The 19,690-nt window shown below is 62.6% G+C and overlaps 1 protein-coding gene and 1 long non-coding RNA gene across 6 annotated transcripts; one reads left to right on the top strand and one right to left on the bottom strand.

The window, feature by feature from the left end:
• The first annotated feature begins 1,208 nt into the window (after positions 1–1,208).
• Positions 1,209–18,662, top strand: RELT (RELT TNF receptor). 5 transcript variants are annotated; one of them, XM_008264297.5, is made up of 11 exons: positions 1,214–1,362; positions 12,025–12,095; positions 13,449–13,523; positions 13,646–13,812; positions 14,021–14,100; positions 14,685–14,942; positions 16,130–16,210; positions 16,455–16,536; positions 16,668–16,925; positions 17,301–17,499; positions 17,633–18,662. In XM_008264297.5, the coding sequence occupies exons 2-11, from the start codon at positions 12,048–12,050 to the stop codon at positions 17,678–17,680; spliced, it is 1,296 nt and encodes a 431-aa protein (XP_008262519.1). In that variant the 5' UTR covers positions 1,214–1,362; positions 12,025–12,047; the 3' UTR covers positions 17,681–18,662. The 5 variants fall into 5 exon arrangements, with proteins under 5 accessions (XP_089186664.1, XP_008262519.1, XP_051678316.1 ...); XM_051822356.3 differs by lacking the exon at positions 1,214–1,362 and adding an exon at positions 1,543–1,601; XM_051822358.3 differs by lacking the exon at positions 1,214–1,362 and adding an exon at positions 9,583–9,605.
• Positions 4,846–6,553, bottom strand: LOC149128436 (uncharacterized). The gene is made up of 2 exons (XR_016232285.1): positions 6,440–6,553; positions 4,846–5,079 (listed from the first exon to the last, which is right to left on the bottom strand). It is a non-coding gene; the product is annotated as an uncharacterized LOC149128436 (long non-coding RNA).
• Positions 18,663–19,690: the final 1,028 nt, after the last annotated feature.

Here is a 19,690-nt window from a genome sequence, read left to right on the forward strand (position 1 = left end):
GCAGAGAAGGCGATGCGGGGTGCAGGGCATCCTGGGCTGCTCCGGCCTCCCCACTGGTCCACAGCACGGGCTGGGGTGTGGGATGTGGGACCCTGGGATAATCCCTGCCTCCAGCCCTGGGGAGGGGGGGCTCCAGCTGTGGTCCTGACATCTGTGCCGCCCCCTCCCATGCTGGACCTGGCTCAGAGAAATGGACTCTTCCCCACCCCCTCCCCACACAGGTGTCCAGTTCTCTTCCTGGAATCTCCCGGGCGGGCCCTGACCTTTCCCTGCGCCTGCACCCCCAGCTCAGCTGCTATGACTTATGCTATGTTTAGAGCCCTGCCCCCAACCACCCATTTACCTGCCTCCGCCTCAGTCACCCCCTGTGATTATCCGGAGCCTCCAGCTCTAGGCCCTCCCTGCCGTCTGTCTCTCCCCAGCGCTGCCCTCCCAGCGCTGAACCTCCAAACGGGACTGAGTGGGGCCACTGAGTGGGGCCCGGCCGCTCATCCGGACACAGCTCCAGGGCACACGATTCATAGCGTTGGGAATACAGCGTGAATAGCGCCCTGTGAGTTGTACCGCCAGCACTGCCCCCCCCCCTTTCTGGCACTCTGGGGGCTGGCATTGGGAATTGGCATAGAGGCATATAGCAGGCGGTAGGGACAGAGGGCATGTCACCTGTCCTGCTGGGGGAAGGGACTAACCACCCGGCAGAGGGGGGTGGGGTGGGGAGGGGGCCTTGGCCGGGCCCTGAGGGATGTGGAGGAGCCGCGAGGTGGGCTTCCTTTATCCCCTCACCTCCTCCACTGGGCCTTCTGCACCAACTGGAGGTTTCTATGGGCGGACCTGGGCCTAGCGGTGCTCCCCGGCCACCAATCTCCAAGAGGAAGACCAAGACCCAGAAGGGTCACTGGTGGTCCTGGTTTCACTGGCAATGGTGACAAGGTTCGGGGGGAGCGTCCGAGTGCCAGCCTCTTCATTTCAAATCGCACAACCCCCTTTTTTTTTTGGTTTGCCGCCCAGAAGGGGGCTGAACCTAAGAGGCCCCTGGGCTCCGCCGCCCAGTCCCGCGCAGCCGCCTGCAGTTCCCGCGGGCCGCGCGAGGTGGCGACGTGGAGTGGCGCGGCCCTGCGCCGAGAGGTGAGACCCTCCGCAGCTCCCGGGGTGGGCGGCTCGGGCCCGCCAGCCCGGACTCTGACGTAGGGGGCGGGGCCGCCGGCCGTGACGCGGGGGGGCGGGGCCGCGCACCTTCCCGGCCCGGCCGGCGATTCATTCAAAAGGCGCGCAGGGTGCGCGGCCGCCCGTGCGCTCGCCGAGCCGGGCCCGGGCACCGCGTCCTGACGAGGAGCCGAGCTGAAGCTGCCTCGGCGCGGCCAGGTAAGGAGGGCGCGCGGGCTCCGCGGCGGGGCTCGCGGCCGGGCCGGCGGGATGCGGACCTGGGTGGCGCCCCCTGCCTCCCCGCGTCTCTGAGGAAGTTCGCTGGCGCGGCGGATGCGGCAGCCCCGGCCTCGCGCCCCCGCCGCGCGTCCTGTCCCGGCGCCTTCCGCGCGTCGGCCCCCGGCGCCCCCGGCCCCAGCACCTGGGCGTCTTCCGGCTGCGCCGTGGACTGTCGGAAGGTGCGCCAAGGGGAAGCGGCGGAACTTGCCGTGTGAGGGGCCGGCGGGGCCCGGGAAACTTGGCCGGAGACCAGCCCGGGGTGCGGGCCAGGCCGGCGGCGCCTTGCTGCGGCGGCCGGCGGGGGGTCTGGACGGTGTCAGCCGGTGACTGTGGGTGACACGGCGCGTGAGGCGGGCCTGGCGCGGGCGAACGTGTGGCCGGGACACGGGGCGGTGACGCCGAGGCGAGCGGGCGACACAGAGGGGCTGTGTGTGTCTGACACAAGCGAAGCGGGTGCGGGTGGCTGGGCGACCCCGGGTCAGCAGGGTCACCGAGAGCGTGCGGCCCGGGGTGTGCAGTGAGGTCTGTGCCGCGGGGCCGGGGGTGAGGGCCAGGCGCCGGTCAGCAGTGGAGTTGGGGGCCCTGGGACAAGGGTCCCGCCGAGACTGATGCCAAGAGGGACGCCTTCTGGAGTGAAATTTAGAGAGGGGGCTGGGGGGAGGGGTCTGGTGCGGTGGACCTGGGGCACCCCTGCGGCCTGCGGGGACTCAGGCGCCGTCCCCCCAACACACACACATTTACCCACATTCACCTGCGCATATGGGCTCACACACAGTTACACACACTGACACAGTACACATACCCCACAATACTCTGACACACTATGACATATCACACATACACGTTGACACATGTCCTCACAGGCATGCACACATACACACCATATGTACACGACACACTTAGATACTTTCTCACACGTGCATATACATGCACTCACAACACCGACACCACGTACTCACTCATTCTCACACACACTGCCACACAGCCACACATTGAAGGCCCTGGTGACGGGCGCTTTCAGCGGCCCGAGGCACAGTCTTGCTGTCCCGAGCTGCCTGTGCCTGGCCTCAGTCTCCCCATCTGAGCGGTAGGGCTGGAATGGACTGTGGATCATCGCCCTGGGCTCCTCCATTGTTTTTGGGTCAACTGCCTCTCCTCCCTTCCCTCCCTTCAGGTGGAAAGACTGCAGTGGGGGGTTGGGGTAGGCTTCCACTGGGGACACAGTGGTTCAGGGGCTGCACCCAGCTGCTGGTAGCAGAGTTTGGAAGCAGCTGGCCAAGGAGATGTCAGCCTCTCTCCCAAAGCTGCGTGGCTCTCAGTTCTGAAATGGATCCCCAAATCCCGATCCGTAGACATTGACTTCTCTGCTCAGAACTCCTTTCTTCAGTTCCCTGGTGCGAGGCACAGGCTTGTTCCCCAGGAGTGATCTCGGGTCTGGGTGGTTAAGTTATCACTGGAGAGCTAGAGCAGGGCACCTCCACCATCTGGGCAAGACCGTGTGCCAATCCATGGGCTTCATGCAGGGTAGGATGGAAACTGGGGGTTGTAGTGGTGGGGGGTGGGGGGGTCAGCACCTGCTATAGGATCTGAAAGTTCTGGCTTCTGTCATCCTCTAGGGTGGGGGACAGTGGGGATGCAGTGCCAGCCACCGTTCTAAACACTTTCTAGTGTGCTGTCTTGAATTGGCTCTGAGATGTGGTGACTTTTACAGAGAGAGAAACTGAGGCTCAGAGAAGCAAAATGACTTGGCCAGGGTCATATGGAATCAACCCAGTGCCAGGACTAGAATTCGGGTCTTCTGACTCTGAAGCCCTGGGAGATGCTTGGAGAGGATTGCCATCTTCCTGATAAGTACGCGTGGCTTACGTGGGCTGATAGGCATGGCTTTGACAGGGTGTCCCTTTGTGAGTTCTGTGTGTGTGTGTGTGTGTGTACATGTACACCTGGACCATTTGGGATGGGTGGGTTATGTGGTCTTCCCGTTCCTCCTCGTCCTCCTCCCTCACCCTTGCCAGGGGTCACCAGAAAGGCTTGTCTCCTGCCTTCTAAAGCCTGCATCTGGCTTTGGGAGTGTCCACGTGGCTCTGAAGAGTGGCGTTAGCAGTACAGCCCCGGGGCGGCAGGGAGAGTTGAGTTCTGAGTGCCCTTCACCATACTGCCCTGCCTTCCTCTTTGCAGTTGCTCTAGGGGCATTCCCCAAATCTACCCACACACTGGCAGTGACCATGAACAGGGGGTGTCTCACCCTCTCTGGGCCTTTGTCTCTCCATTTTTCCTGGATGCTCCTTCTGGTGCTGCCCACTGCTGCAGCTGGGGATCAGGGTGTCCCTTGCTTCTCCCCGGAATGACTGGAGCTGTGCTTCTTGGGGCTGATGAAAATAGCTGTCTTGGTCTCCAGGGGCTGTGCCCAAGTTATTTCCATCCCCAGCAAAGAAGTGGAAATAGCTCAGGGCCTGGGAGGGGGAGAGAAAGGGGAAGAGTTAATCAAGGGTTCCAGCCTTGGCGAAGGCCCCCCAAGTCCCTCCCTGCCCTGCCCAAGCCAGGCCTTGCTGAGAACTTGGGCCTCTCGGATGACAGTGGGGCCAGGGTGGGTTTCCACTTGAGGCCTCAGTTGGGACTGGTGGGATGGTGGCTGGGGAAAAGTGCCTGTGTCTGGCCAAGGAGGGGAGACGTAAAGGAGCAGTTAGCATCCTGTTCACGGGCTCAGGAGCCAGTGCCAACAGGCCCAGCCTCATTTTACAGAGGAAGAGAGTGAGGTTCTGAGAATGGGAGGGGTTTACCAGAGGCCTACTCCAGAACCGTGTTGTTCTGACCCCTGCAGAAAGGGTGCCTGCCTGTGTCTTGCCACACATTCATTCCCTGGCAGGCTGGAAGTGGGCTAGCGCTGGGAACAGACAGCCCGCCTCTTAGGGTCCAGTTCTGGCCTTGCTACCCTTACCCAGAATTATGTCCCAACTTCTCTGTCTCCATTGCCAGTTCTACACATGGGCTTCCATAAAGTAACTCTACAAACTAAAGTTCAGACTCCTCATCTTGGCCTTGAGGCCTTCCTTCTAGTGCCTGCCTGCCTGCCTGCCTCTCTCTCTCTCTCTTTCTTTCAAGATTTATTTATTATTTGAAAGGCAGAGTTAAACAGAAGCAGAGAGAGAGAGTGTGTGTCTTCCATCTACTGGTTCACTCCCAAAAAGCTGCAATGGCTGGAGCTGGGCCGATTCGAAGCCAGGAGCCTGGAGCTTCTTCCAGGTGTCCCACGTGAGTACAGGGGCCCAAGGACTTGGGCCATCTTCTGCTACTTTCCCAGGCCACAGCAGAGAGCTGGATTGGAGGAGGAGCAGCCGGGACTTAAACTGGTGCCATATAGGATGCTGGCACTGCAGGCCATAGGTTTACCTGCTATGCCACAGCGCTGGCCCCAACAATGCCTTTTTTTTTTTTTTTTAAAGAAGCTTTATTTATTTCTTTGAAAGTCAGAGTTACACAGAGAAGGAGAGGCAGAGAGAGGTCTTCCATCTGCTGGTTCACTTCCTAGATGGCTACAACAGCTGGTCAGAGCTGCACTGATCTGGAGCCAGCAGCTTCTTCTGGGTCTCCCACGCGGGTGCAGGGGCCCAAGGACTTGGGTCATCTTCCACTGCTTTCCCAGGCCATAGCAGAGAGCTGGATTGGAAAGGAGCAGCCAGGTCTTGAACCAGTGCCCATTTGGGATGCTGGCACTGCGTATGGTGGCTTTACCTGCTATGCCACGGCGCTGGCCCCCCAACAGTGCCTTTCTAACTTTGTATCTTCACTCACATCTTGCCTTCCAAGATACTCTGCTTCTGCCCTGCCTTTGCTTCTTACTGTGCCCTGATTCTAGAACTTTCCTGGCAGTTCAGCGCCCTGCCTCACTTGAGAAGTTATAGCCCAGCAGTAGTTCCTCCTTACTGGGGAATAGGCCTAAGTATAGGGCCCCTGTGGGTGCTGCACACCCAGCTGGCACAGGCCGAGAAATGAGAGCCTAGAGGGGGGAAGGCACTTGCAAGGCCCTGGAGTCATTAAGATCCAAACCCAGGTCTGTCAGCCTTGAAGGCCAGAGTGCTTTCCTGGGCCACCCTGGGAAAGATGAGAGCACTATAAATAACTGCCCATGTGGCTGTGAGCGTGTGCCCTGGCACAGAGGGGCCTCTCCAGGCAGTTAGAGGCAGGGTCTGAGTGTGCCACTGGAGAGGGAAGGAAGAGGGCTTCCAGGAGAGGCCTGAGCCTGGGCCGCCCCTCCTCGCTGTGAGAGGAGCAGCGAGAGCAGAGTGGATCAGTGTTTGCCTAGCTCCTTGCACACTTGCCTCCCCACCTCTCCCCACTCTTAAGGACTCCCCCAACTTCTGGCACGGGTTAGGGGAGACTGAAAACTGATGGCCAAGGGGGTCCCCCTTTTGGGGATGCTGGGGAGCCCTGTTTCTAAGAGCTGCTGTTCAGCCGCATCGCACCAGGAGTTCAGCACATTTGCCCCGACTCAGAGGGGAACCGGAGGCTTGGGGGTAGGTGGGGCTACGTCCTGACTGCTGAACTGGCCCTGCTCAGTGTCCCCCACCTCCCTGCCTGTGGCCCTAGCTGGTATGGAAACAGGTGGATGTAGGCCCGTACAGGGCTGGGAATGATCACCGGCCAACACCCCTCCTTCCCTCCTGCTGGGAGCTCTGCTGGGTTTTGAAGAGCCCTGGCTGAACCCAGCTTCTGGATGCTGCTTGGTTCTCGACTTGAATCCCCTTTTTGGCCCACGGGGGCTGTGGTGAGCACCACTACTCGGAAGATGCCTCTTTGGCCAGGGCCTGGCAGCATTACTTAGCGTGGCTCCCCGTGACCCCTCAGGATCCCATGAGGCAGGGACCAGGTCCCTTCTGTCTGCAGAGGAGGACCCCACAGCTCAGGGAGGGTAAGTGACCTGCCCAAGATCCCAGGTCCCCTGAGGGACAGAGCCAGAACCTGAACCCAGCTGGACTTGTCCAATGCCCATCCCGAGCCCTCAGCCTTGCGGTTGCACCTGTGCTGGTTTCAGTCCTCGGCGATGTTCTGCAGGTAGAGGCTCAACTGGGGTCGTGTTGCAGGGCCCTCTTTCTTCAGCTCCCCGAGGCTGAGCGAAGTTGGAAAATGGAGCAGGCTGGGGGTGTGGTCTCCCCTGGTTATCTCCTGATGCCTCTGCCCAGGTCACCCTAGTCAGGGAGTGGAGGCAGGGCCTTGTACTGAGCAGACTCTGGTCCACTCTGGCCTGGTAGGGGTTCAGTACTGGGTACATGGCTGGGGCTAGCAGCCAGGGCAGCTTTTCAGAGGAGAAGAGAGAAGTAGCATGAGCAGGGTTGCAGTGGAGCCCCCTTGCTGTCCTGTCTTGGGGCCGGGAGAGGCATCCCAGAGCTAGACTGTGCTGCTGGGATGTTGGTGGTGGGCTAGGAGCTGGCCCTGCTGGAGCAGTGAGGTGCCAGGCCCCAGGGACACTGGCAAAGGCTGCCTGCCCCCACTCCAGGTGCACAGAGACCTTTGAGACCAGTTTGTCACAGGTTACTATTTAGCCTCCGAGCCTCGGTTTCCTCAGGTGAAGCCTTGTAAGGGTTCAGTGAGACCCAGCCTGTGGAGGGAGTGGGGCATGCAGTAGGTGAGGTAAGTGTTGGAGCCTCCAGCTGTATCCCAGAGACCACTGCCTCGTCCCAGACTCGCTTGGGAAGGGAGGGGACTACATCTGTACCACACCCAGACTGGGAGGAGCCGGGCAGGCCAGGTCTGGCGCCTCAGCCCTTTTCTTAACCTCAAGGGGCCAATTAGCCCCCATCTGCCCTCTTCACCCACCTGACCCTCCGAAGCACAGGCCTGGTGGCAGCTGGAATGTCTGAGGGGCAGACCCATGCCCAGGTCCTGGGAACATGGCTCGGGGTGGGTTGGGGAGCAGCTGCCACCTGACTGTGCATGTGCACGGTGAGGGGCCTACTGTTGGAAGAGTCCCCACCCAGGATAGTGAGCAGGGCGTCACGGCTGCCCAAGGCTGGGAGGAGGGATGGGAGTGGGGTGCCTTTCTCATGGCATGACTGAGCCAGTCCCTCCCATCCCTGGTGCAGGACTAACCAGAGGCCACAGAGACTGTCGAGTGGCCGGTCTCCTGTAATAGGCCCTACCTGGCACCCTGAGAGAGCATCTACTACATGCCAGACCCTGGCCTAAGCCTCGGGGTGTGGGGAAGGCAGCCCTGGGCCCCATCCATGCTGCATTACCTGTGTGACCTGCAGATGACCTCCCCTGGCCTTGGTTTACCCAGGTGTGAAATGGTGAGGGGTGGAGGCAACCCCTGATGAAGGCCTGGCCTGTGCCTAGTTGAGGTCAGTTGCCTTCCCCTGTTAGGGGGAGGGAGGAAGCAGGCAGCACCTACTGCCCTCACCGCCGCCCAGTGTGGGCACTGCCCTACTTCAGCCCCAGTTGCCAGGGAACCACCAGGTTCCTTGCTAACCTGGATTTCTCTATTGATGGGCGGCTTTTGTCTTCTTTCCTTGGTGCGGCCACCACTGAGGGCAGCCCATGTCCAGCTGTGTTTCCAGGCAACCCTCACCTCTGGAGGCTCGGGGGAGGTCTATAGGCTAAAGAGCCGCTTGCTGGGAAGCAGGACCTGCCTGCCGCCCGCTGCCCTCCAGGTGGGCACCTGCCCCCACCTCTGTCTCCCCAGTCCGGCCTCACTTGGCAGGCAGCCCATTGTTCCATACCACTCCCTCCCCGCCCAGGCTCCTGCAGCCCCAGGGGAGAAGTGCAAACCTCTTGCCTTGCAGCTGAGGCCTGGTGTGGCTGGGGCACTGCCACATTCACCGTGGCAGGTCAGGCCCCTCCTGTGAGCCAGGCTGTGTGCCAGGCGCTGAACAGAAACATAGAAGAGGATCTCATGAGTACCTCACACCTGCTCATCAAGTATGTGCCCCTTCCCACCCTACAGTTTGCACATGGGGAAACTGAGGCACAGTCAAGAGTCGTGAATGCTTATTGAGGGCTCACCCTTGGTCCACAGCCACAAGGCCGGCAGACAGCAGACAAGTGGGGCAGGTTTGTGCTCCCTGGTCATGTGCTGAGGCTCTGGGCTAACCACCTGAGAGGGATTGTGGTATGCTCAGACCCACCCCACCCCCACTCCTGAGTGCTTCTGGGCCCCTCACCGCAGGCCTGCCCTCTGGCCCTCCTTACCCTAGCGAGGCCAGGCCAGGCCCTGGCTGCCTCCTCTCTCAGTTCTGCACTCACCTCCCAGCTCAGTGCTGCACCTGGAGGGCCCATTGGGGGAGGGGCTGGGTAAACAGGATCTTCTCTTGCTGAGGTGGGAGGTGGTGGTGGGGAGGGGCCTTCCAAGAGGAAGTGATTTTAATGTCTGAAGGAAGGCTAGGATGTTGGCCAAGTGATGGGAGGGGTCTCTGGGCAGAGGAAGCAGCAGGTACCTTGTGTCCTGTCTAAGGGATAGAGAGAAGCCCGGAGGGGCCTGTGTGTGTGTGTGTGTGTGTGTGTACGTGTGGTGTGTGTAGGTAGGTGGGGTGATTGGGCATGCTGGCTGCCATTCTGAGGGTGTTGAAGTTGCAGGGGACTGCTGCTGGAGGCTGGGGTAGGGGAGAAGACAGGAGGAATGGACACCTGCCCTGTTCTTGGGGAGCTGGTCGGGGGGATGGGGTGTGGCAGGGGCCTAGGTGACCCTGAGGCTTCAGTTCTGGCAAAGGGGAAGCTGCCTGTGCCCTGCGTCAGGGCGCTTCCTCTTTCTCTGAGGCCTGCCGGGCTGCACCTCCCTGGGGCTCTGCTGGCTTCTACCTCAGCTTGGGGCCCTGGTCCCGGCTTTGCTAGTTGGTTTTTATGGTGGGAATTTCTGGTTCTGACTGTTGGGACAGTTTTTTAGAGGACCCGGTCTGAGGAAGCTCTCGCAGGCCTGCGGAGCCTCCTGCTGCAGATATGGCTGGGCGTGGGGCTCTGTGGGGAATCAGACAGATGGCTCTGCCCTCACTGCTTGTCTGGTGGGCGAGAGCACAGAACAAGTAAGCAAATACTTAATTACAGACCTCGGCCCAGGCGCAGAGCAGAGCAGGTACTGGGGAGGAAATCCTGTGACCTGCTCTAGGCCATGACCTCGTTTAAACCTCAGGACAGCCTTGCCCCGGGAGATAAACATCCCCATCATGCAGATGAAGAAACTGAGCCCTGGCAAGGTGAGGAGGGGCACAGGTCCCACAGGGAGCTGGTGGCAGCAGGCGCAGGGCTGTAAGCCTGGAGACTTGGGGAAGGAGTGGCCTCTAAGCTAACTTCCTTTTCTGCAAAAACCCCCTGGGGCCCCTCCTCCCCGACTCAGACTGGCTGGGGGTGGCTGTTCTCTGTCAGCCTCCTTGGAGCTGGAGGGGAGCTCTGAGCGCGCCGTCCCTCCCCCTCCAGGGCTCGGTCTCCCTGTTTCTAACGGCTGTCCTCCAGCCTTGGGAGCTCACCGACCGCCCGGCCCTGGCAGCAGGACAGGTGGAGGACCTGCTTTCCAGCCAGGGTCCCTGGGCTCTGGCTGGGACGCTGGAGGCCTGGTGAGGAAGGGGGCTGTGCAGCGGGGGTGTGCACACGTGGGCCACGGGGCTCTGTGCTTGATGGGGCAGGTCCAGCAGGGGCTCCAACCGGGCTGAGTGTGGGGGCTGGTGCGCCAGACCAGAGTAAGTGCTGGTTTGGGGTAATTAGAAGGCACATAATTAGAGAGCGCGGGGCACTGGGCGGCGGGTGTCTGTGAAGGTGCCCATGGGCCCTCGCTGGCTCTCAGTCTGGGCCTGCAAAGCCGCGCTCTCCTCCCAGGAGGCTCCAGATCACTGAGTGCCACGTGTGTCTGCAGATGCGTGGCTGCACAGCTCCCCTCGTGTGGGCTCGGGTCACCCAGCAGGGCTGGCTCTGGGCCTCTCCCCTCTGCTGGCTTTGTCCCTGTTGACTCCCTGCCCCAGCACTCTGGGACGTGGAGGGGGCAGGGCTCAGGGGGCCAGCCTGAGGATGAGGGGCTCATGGTTAGGTCTGGGGTTGGATTCCTTGAAGGATGAGGGGGGGGGGGACCACAGGGAGATGGGCATGAGCTGGGCCTGGGCAGGGGCAACACACTTTGGGGAAGAAACTGGAAGGAAGAGTTGTGACCAAATTCGAGGAGGGGCAGGCTGGGGCGTGAGTTGGGGGCCACCTTCTGTTGTAGCCTTCACCCCGCTCCGGCCCAGCCTTCCCCGCCCTGGTTTTCCCCTGAGCTGGCCTGGGGCCGAGAGCCAGTGACCTGGAGAGTCCCGAGGATGCTGCGACTGCTGCCCCTCCCCGTCCCCGGGTGTAACTCAAACCCCTGGCTGGAGATCTGTGCTGGCCAGGCTGAGAGGTCAGGAGGCCAGGCCAGTAGGCAGATCCCTTTCCTCAGCTGCTTCTCCAGCGAGAAGCCCGGGCTGCCTGTGGGGGAGGGGCTCTTGTGTGACCTGGAACCTGCTCACTGTGTGCAGGACCTCCCCCCGTGCTTGGCCTCAGAAAGTGTGGCGCTGCATAGGCAGCCGGGGGCCTGGACCCCCGAGGGAGGTCAGAGAAGTTGGGTGTTGGAGGCCCAGCCTGGCCATGCTGAGCTGAGGCCTCCAAGCGCCGCTGCCATGGCCTCCTGGACCTGAAGCCAGACCTCTGGGAGATACATCATGGAACTCCCGGAGTCTACTACAGTTCCTTGTGTGGTCAATCCCAGTGTTCCAACCTCCAGTGCTGCTCCAGCCCTGTCCCCTGGCTAGAGGGATCTCCAGAGGCCACAGGCTGGGCTGTGGACAGTGTGGCCGCCGCTGGCCCTCTGAAACATCACACGCTGTGCCCTGACCCTGCTTTATGTTGTCTCCTGCCACTTCCTGCCAACCCGCAGGGGGCCCGTTTGCTTGCTGTCGTCTCCTAGGTTGGCACTCTCTGAGGACAGGGGTCCCGTCTGTTGCGTTCATCACTGTTTTCCAGTGCTGAGGGCAGTGCCACACACGTAGTGGGTGCTGGAAAGATGTGGAAGGCTGATTGCCCGCTGCCCTGGCCACCCCGCGTAGATGGGCAGAGGTGTTCCTGCCCTCCCTGGAGAGCCTGCTGGTTGTGGACGGTGGACTTGTGGAAGGACTGGGACTGATGGGGTGGGGTGGGGGACACACGGGCAGGCTCAGCTTGGGTGACGCCTCTGGACAAGTTCTGGAGAGAGAGGCCCTTGTGTTGGGCTCTGAAGGGCAAGGGCGAAGGCCTTCCCTGGAGCAGAGCTGGCGAGAGCAGAGGCAGAGGAGCGGGCGAGGCCTGGCGTTCGCTGGGGCACAGCCTGCACCACCGCAGAGGAGGGTGGAGAGGCCGAGGCCTCCCTGCGCGTCCTTCCTCCCGGGCTCCGCTGCCCTGCTGCGGGGCACCTAGCTGTTTACGGAAGGGGAGGGAAGCCCTTCCTCCTCTGGGAAGCCTCCCCAGCCTGCAGAGCGCTGTCTGCCCGTCCAGCCTCCGAGGCTGACCCCAGACAGGGAAGACCCGCTGTGCTCGTTGCACACTGCCAACTCCTCATCAAGTCGTCCCTGGGGAACAGCAGGGCCTGCCGGCCTGCCCTGCCGCCCCACCAAGCCTTCTCTCCATTCGCCCTAGGCTAGCGACCACTCCGGGGCCTGATGATGAAGCTGAGCCTGCTATGCCGGCCCCTGTCCTGCCTCATCCTGGTGAGTTGTGCATGGGCTGGGGGAAGCCAGGGGAGCTGAGTCTTGAGCCCTGCACCCCAGGCCCCCGGGGAGGGGTGTGCAGGTGCAGCTTGGTAGTCCCGTGCCCGTGCTGGCAGAGGAGCTGGTTACTTGGCTCTTCCTGCGAAGACTCTGAGGCAGTCAGACCCTAGCAGGCCCTCCTAGCCCACCCAGGTGTGAAGTGGGGAGGCAGCTTTCCCAAGCCGTGCCCTCCTGGCCTGGGGTGCGGGGAGAAGGAGGGACTGGCGGCTGTTTACAGGCAAGGTAGGCGTGGCTGAGGGCAAGATGCCTGTTGTTGTGGTCAGGGGTGAGAGCTGCGCCAGGCAAGGAGGATGGTCCGGGACCTGCAGGAAAGCAGACAAAAGAGGCGTGGGAACCTTAGCACCATGTACTGGTCTAGAGACCCCAGATTCTAGGGCCCAGAATCAGAATCAGGCCAAGTGCCTAGAGCCTCAGGTGACTCCGGGTTGTAGACCCACGGCCTCAGGCAGCATCCTGGGATCTGATCTGAGCCCCCTCTCTGCTGTGAGCTGGAAACTCAGGGATGATGAGACGTAGCTGAGGGCAGGAGGCCTCTGGCTTTGGCAGGTGCCAGACAGAGCTAGGCCTAGGGCCTGGGGAGGCCCCTGTGGCATCCAGCCCAACACCCGCTCGCTGTCTGCTCTGTGTCTACTCCCTCCCCAACCGGCTTGGGCCGAATTAGAGAGCAGGCTCTGCCCACAGCAGGAGGCTCGGGGGTGGACAGCTCCTAGCTGAGAACAGGAAGCAGAGAACGCGCTGGGGTACACAGGTGGGAATGTTTGGGCAGAGTGTGAATGGGGTGGCTTTGCCTCGGAGGGAGGTCACCTAGGAGGATGTGGTCCTGGAGACTCAGCTGAGGGCCCAGAATAGGAGGCACCAGCTGCAGACTTGGCCGCAGGGCTCATAAACAGAGGCCGCTTAATGACATGCCCAGCTGCCTGAGTGGGGGCGGGGCAGCAGGAAGGGGTCGAATCCCAGAGAGGAGAGAGGAATTGGGAAGCATTTCCTCCTCACCCTTCGGGTTGGCTGGAAGGGGTGTGACTCAGAGATCTGAGGTCTGCCTGGGGCTTTCCAGCACTTTCTAGAACAGATGAGGTTCTCTGCCTCTCCAGGTAGTGGCCTGGCAACAGACCTGGGCCGCGGCAGGTTTTCCCAGCATTTAGAGCAGTGTCCCTGAAGCCTGGTGGGGTGCCCCTGTGTGGTCAATCATCCCCACCGCCGGGCCTCAGGAAGTTGGTGGGGGGTGGTGACCCCAGAGACCCCATGCCCAGCACACCCTGCCTCTCAGTGCACTCCTGCCTGCTGTTCTTCCAGCTGCTTCCCTGGCCTCTGGCCACACCAGCATCCACTACCCCGTGGCAATGCCCACCGGGGGAAGAGCCCGGCCTGGTGAGTGCTTCCCTGCTCCCTGCCCTGTTCTGGGAGGGCTCCGGAGGGCGGCGCCCTGGCCGGGCTTGCCCTGGGGCCCCAGGCCAGCTCCTGCCCTTGTTCCCGCCTCTCCCCTCCCGCAGGACCCAGAGCAGGGTACATTGTGCAGATCCTGCCCGCCGGGCACCTTCTCAGCCTCATGGGGCTCCAGTCCATGCCAGCCCCATAACCGCTGCAGCTTTCGAAGGCGGCTGGAGGCCCAGGCAGGCACGGCGACTCAGGATGCGCTCTGTGGAGGCTGCCAGCCTGGGTGAGCACGGGGCTGGGGCGTGGAGGCTCGTGCTTGCAGGACCAGCACTGTGGAGCCCAGGGCCCCAGCCTCAGCCTTCCCATCTGTGAGATGGGATTAGTGAGGACCACAGAAGGCACTGTTCCTTCCCGGTAGGAAGGAACCCAGCCTCTCTGAGCACGGGATGTTTGGGCAACTTTCTGGTCTAAGTGACATCTTCTCCCTGCAGGTGGTTTGGGCCTTGGGAGGTCCCCCGTGTTCCATGTCAGCCGTGCTCCTGGGCCCCTCCGGGTACTCGAGGCTGCGATGGTGAGTTGCAGATTGGGGTGTGGGGAGGGGCCCAGTGACTGAGCCCTGAACACCCCCCACATCAGCCCAGAGGAGGGCCTGTGTCCAGGGAGTGTCCATTCACTTCTCTCTTCTCAGTGGCACAGGCTGTCCAGCAGAGGGCAGCCACAGCTTGGAGACCGGGGTCTCAATCTCCCCAGCCCCTGTTCCCTTCACCCCAGTGATACTCCTGCAGGTGGACGTGAACGCGGGTGCTCACACATGCCTCACACACAGGCTGGCCCACGCTGCCTCCCCTGCCCAGCCAGTCACCATCTGAGGCAACCAATTCACTGGCCAGGCCATGGGGTGCAGGGTCCTGTGTCCCTGTGCCCAGACATGTGCCCCGGGGGCTGTCCCCAGCATGAAGGGAGGATGGGGCTGATGGGCCAGCTGTCCCAAAGCCCGAGGAGGCCTTGCTCAGGAGGAGAGGTCAGAAAGCAAAAAAGAAGGGGCGTGAGTTGCCCAGTAGGGTGGGGTGCGGGCTGCCCGGGTCTCCCCAGCACACACGCATGCGCGTGGGTGGTGCGTGTTCCTGTCTTGCCTCTGTCCTCCGTGGTGCTCAGAATGGAGGCGGCGGACCCGGCGTGGCGTGGAGGTGGCTGCAGGGGCCAGCGGTGCCGGCGAGACGCGGCAGACCGGGAACGGCACGCGGGCGGGCGGCCCCGAGGAGACGGCCACCCAGTACGCGGTGATCGCCATTGTGCCTGTCTTCTGCCTCATGGGGCTGCTGGGCATCCTGGTGTGCAACCTGCTCAAGCGGAAGGGCTACCACTGCACGGCTCACAAGGAGGTCGGGCCCGGCCCTGGAGGTGGAGGCAGCGGTGAGGCCCGCCCTGGGCTCCGGGGTGTGTGGGAGCGTGCAGTATCCAGGCCCAGCGCAGTGTGGCCTGGAGAGGGCCACCCAGGAGGGCTTCCTGGAGGTGCTGCTGCCGGGAGCCATAGAGGATATAGCTGCAGACTGACAGGGGAGGGGAGGGGTGGGGGCCGAGGTGGGATCATGGTGGTGGAGCGGAGGTGGGACAGCAAGTCAAGCAGCCTCAGCGGGATTCCCACTGGGTGAGGCCCTGCTGCACTGTGGGCTTGTGGACTCCTTGGGGGATACAGTTGCATGTGTGTCATTTGAGGGTCCAGTGGCTTTGAGGTACTGAGAGTGACCTCTGATCTCTGGCCTGTGTCGGGAGTGCTGGCAGGGCACCTGTCCTGCAGTACGACAGACAAGTTTTGGAGCCATGGGGAGAGGTACTTCTCTCCCACCCACGAGGCCCTAGGCCCCTGTTCTTCCCCACCCCAGCACTGTCCCCGGAGGCTCAGGGGCCCACGTGCACCTACGCTGCCCTGGGCCCAAAGGAGCCAGTCAAATGGCACGTGGCATGGCATGTCGCATGCTGGTACCCCAGGCTGCTTGGGGCTGCCCAGAGCCCTTTGCAACTCCAGAGGCCCGGAGGGGACGGGAAGGGGACAGGGAACTTAGGCAGGCGGGAAGGTATTGACGCAGGGCCATTTTTCCTGGGACTATACTTGTGTTCTGGCCTAGTGACTTCTCTGACTGTTGACAAGGCCTGGAAGCTCCGTTTGCTGGTGGCCCAGTGGCCATTCCCCTGAGCTGTGGGCTCCAAGCTGACCGGGCCCCTCTGTTAAGTAGTTACGTGGTGGGGTGCTGTGCAGGGAGCTGGTGATTCTGGAAGGGCAGAGATTGCTGTAGACGTTGGGGTTCTAGATAGCCCCCTAGAGCTAAGGAGGGGACAGCACAGGCCCAGAAGAGGCTGGACTCATCCCCCTCCCCAGCAAACACACACATACAACTCTGCAGGGACTGTGGACTTGGGGGGCCCTGAAACCTCCAAGCACCTGGAGCCTTGCAGTTGCGGGGACTTTACACGTGTGTGCGGCTCTGCGGCAACTCTTAGGAAGGCCTGGGGCGCCCTCTGCCGGCAGATCCTGGGGTAGCTGAGGAGGCCGGAGCCCACCCTCGTCCCTGGGATCATGGTCCTTCTCTTCCCTTCCCCAGGCATCAATCCCGCCTACCGGACCGAGGATGCCAACGAGGACACCATTGGGGTCCTGGTGCGCCTCATCACAGAAAAGAAAGGTGAAGGGAGGAGGAGCCCCCATCCTCGAGCTGGGGACCAGGTCTCCTCCAGGAGCCCTGCCCTGCCCTGCCCCTCCCCACTGGACGCCTGGGACAGGCCTGGTGCTCGCTGACTCCTGTTCTTGCCTGTTGAGGGGTGGAGGAAAAGGCACGCACAGCCCAGGCCAGGGAGGGTCTGTGCTGGGCGGGTGTGGGGGGGTGCCCGTCTCGTCCAGAGCCAGGTTCTGACGGCAGCTGCCCACAGAGAATGCGGCGGCCCTGGAGGAGCTGCTGAAGGAGCACCATAGCAAACAGCTGGTGCAGACGAGCCACAGGCTCGGGCCCAGGTGAGCAGGCAGTGCCGGGGCGGGGCGGGAACCCACAGCGAGGCGGCCTCTTGTCACTGTGGTGGTCCACCCACTGGGGTCTACAGGCCCTGGCCGGGCCTCTGACCGTTCTCACCTTGTGCCTCCTGTAGGCCGCCGCCAGCTGCCCCCGGCACGCCGCACATCTGCCCACACCGCCACCACCTCCACACCGTGCAGGGCCTGGCCTCGCTCTCTGGCCCGTGCTGCTCCCGTTGTAGCCAGAAGAAGTGGCCGGAGGTGCTGCTGTCTCCTGAGGCTGCAGCCGCTGCCACGCCTGCCCCCAGCCTCCTGCCCAACCCTGTTAGGACACCCAAGACTGGGGCCAAGGCGGGCCGCCAGGGCGAGATCACCATCTTGTCTGTGGGCAGGTGAGGTGGGCACGGCCCTGGGGGGCACAGGGCCTTGCACTGAGCCCTGAGAGCCCTACTCATTAGTGCCCCTGTCCTTCCTGGTCCTCTCTGGGTAGTGTGTGCAGAGACAAGGCAGGACTTCCCAGCCGTGCTGTCTCTCATGGAGGTCTTGGGTCTCAGGGCCTGTCCATGTGCAGCCCACGGCCGGGGCGGGGGACTGGCTGTGAGCAGCCGAGTGCAGCCTTGTCTGTGGGCGGGAGGGGCCTGGGAAGCAGCCACAGGCTCGGCTCTGGCCCACAAACTTGCTCTGTGACGCTGGGCACGTGCTGCACTCTCCACCCCGAAGCTCCCCCCCTGATGGGGGGTTGATCACACCCCCTCCTCTCCTCCCAGGTTCCGGGTGGCTCGAATTCCGGAGCAGCGGACGAGTTCAGGGGCATCTGAGGTGAAGACCATCACGGAGGCCGGGCCCTCAGGGAATGAGCCCCCCGACTCCCCACAGCCTGGCCTCCAGGCTGAGCAGCGGGCACTGCTGGGCAGTGGCGGAAGCCATGCTAAGTGGTTAAAGGCCCCAGTGGAGACCAAGGCCGAGGTGAGGGCCGGGCGAGGGTGTCTGTTGGCACCTGGGTTGGGACGTGGGTCGGGGTACAGAGGTCCTGGGCGGGTGCCATTTCCTGCAGCCCATAAGCCCTCGGAGCTCAGCTGTGCCCCCTGCCCATCCCCAGGAGAACCGCTATGTGGTCCGGATGAGCGAGAGCAACCTGGTGATCTGAGGCTGCCTGGTGTGTGGACACCACAGCCCCGCCCTGGGAGGCGCCGAAGGTTTCCTGGAGGAGGGAAAGCTGCAGCCGGGGGTACCAAGAAGCCACGGCCCAGCAGCCCAAGCGGCAGAGGCCGAGGCCTGGAGGTGGGCCCGTCCGCCCCAGTGAGGCACTGTGTGCAGGAGTGGACTGAGAGCCCCGCCCCGCCCCCCACGGCCCCGCCCCCGTGCCCGCCCTGCAGATCCTAGGAGCCCTGGGGGTTCTCTGTAGCACCAGGGGCTTGGCAGAGGAGGGCTCTGTGCCTGGTGCCCTCTGCCCCTGCACGGGGCTCTGGGGCAGACGTGCCTCCCCCTCCTCTGCCAGCAGGCCCGTGCGGGGGAAGGGCGACGGGCAGGCCTAGGCTGGGAGGTGCTGTCTGCGATCTGGTCTTGGGCATGGCCACCGGGGCTGGGGTCGCACTGTGAAGCTGGGAGGCAGCGTCGCGGCGCCCAGGGCCGCCCAGCTCCTGGCGGGCTCTGCGCTGGGTCGAGTGGGGAGAGCTCGGCCCTGCACCCCTCCCGTTAGTAGTTTTACCTGGCCCTATTTCTGCTGCTTCCGGGGCCCTCGCAGGGCTGTACTTCCCACGGCTCTGCTTCGTGCATGTGCCTGCCCCTGCCTCTGCCGTTCGCAGTGAAATTCAAACATGGACTTGACCTGGGCAGGGCCGCCCCTGAGATGTCAGGCGTCTCAGGGCAGGGGGCGTTGGCCGGGCTGGGGGTGCTCAGGCGTCTGTGGCTTCCCAGTCCCCGTCCCCCAGCTCTGCGCAGCGCGGGTGGCTGCCGGCCACGCCCCATCTCCACGCTGGCCCAGCCGCCTCGCCTCGTTATTTATGTGGGGCCGTGCAGGCGCGGGCCCACTGCCCCTCCCCACCTCCTATTTATTGAAACTCGCTGTTGTCCTGTCCTTGCGTCTCCATCTCCATCCACTTGTGGAACAATAAAAGGTGGGAAAGCTGTGTCATGAGGGGCTTCTTTCCAGTGTTCCCTCCCAGGCCGCCCCCTCCTCCACGGTCCCCTGGCAGCCCCCGCCCCTTAGCCACAGGGCTGTCCCACAGATACAGTGAGAGCCACGCGCCTGACCTCAAAACGTGTCATAAAACTATTCTATTTAGAAGTTTTGTTTTAAATCAGCATATAATACTTGCACGTTCTCTTGGGATGTGGTGCAATATTTCCACACACACAGTGTGATCCCGTCAGACGGTACCTGGCCTTCCCCTTTCCATCTCCTGGGTTTGCAGCCCCCCAGCACCTCCTGCCAGTGTGCGCCTGTGCCCGGCAGTGCCCGCGGAGCTCCAGAGCGCCTGCCTTCGTCTGCCTGGGCTTGGTACCTGCTATCCAACCTCCCTCCATCCCCGACTTACAACTGCAGAAAGTGGAGACAGGAACGGAATTTTACTAATATATGTTTTTAGCCTAATATATAAGAAATTTTTGCATTTCAATACAAAATCAATATAAGTTATGAATGGGCTAATTTTTTTTTTTGCTTTGAACTCTGATGTATATTATACACATCTCAACATGAGCTGGCGGATTGCAAGGGCTCCACAGCCACACGGGGCCAGTGGTGGCCACACTGGACAGCAAGGGGCTGTGGAGGACGTGAGGGTCCAGGGGCGCCTGGGAGATGAATGGGGTGAGGAAGACACGGAGGGGTGGGGGCAGTGCTCCCCAGGGAGGAAGAGCTGTGGAGGGCAGCTGTGGGGCGGGTCCTCCCCCCTCTGGGGTGGGGCAGCAGCAGCCGGAACCCCGGCCTGGCAGGCTGCAGCTGGCGGGGCGAGGGAGCACCTGGCTACGTCCGGGGCGTCTGGAGGTGCAGACCTGGCCGAGCAGAGCAGCTGCGGGCACCGAGGCGGGCACCGTGCCCGGGAGCGCCCCGCAGACCCCGGGCTGCTCCTGGCGCAGCAGCAGGAGCAGCTGTCCCCACAGCCAGGGGCCCTGGTGAGTGGACACGGGGGCATGGTGGGAGTCGTCTCAAGGG

Source organism: Oryctolagus cuniculus, chromosome 1, assembly GCF_051225735.1.
Source record: "Oryctolagus cuniculus isolate XC-2025 breed Fujian yellow rabbit chromosome 1, ASM5122573v1, whole genome shotgun sequence".
NCBI classification, from domain to species: Eukaryota; Metazoa; Chordata; class Mammalia; order Lagomorpha; family Leporidae; genus Oryctolagus; species Oryctolagus cuniculus.

Bases quoted from the DNA above. Each gene is read 5' to 3' on its own strand.
- RELT (XM_008264297.5), top strand. From the start codon at position 12,048: ATGATGAAGCTGAGCCTGCTATGCCGGCCCCTGTCCTGCCTCATCCTG. The intron at 14,101-14,684 runs GTGAGTTGCAGA...CGTGGTGCTCAG, and splicing joins GGGTACTCGAGGCTGCGATG to AATGGAGGCGGCGGACCCGG. The intron at 16,211-16,454 runs GTGAAGGGAGGA...AGCTGCCCACAG, and splicing joins CCTCATCACAGAAAAGAAAG to AGAATGCGGCGGCCCTGGAG.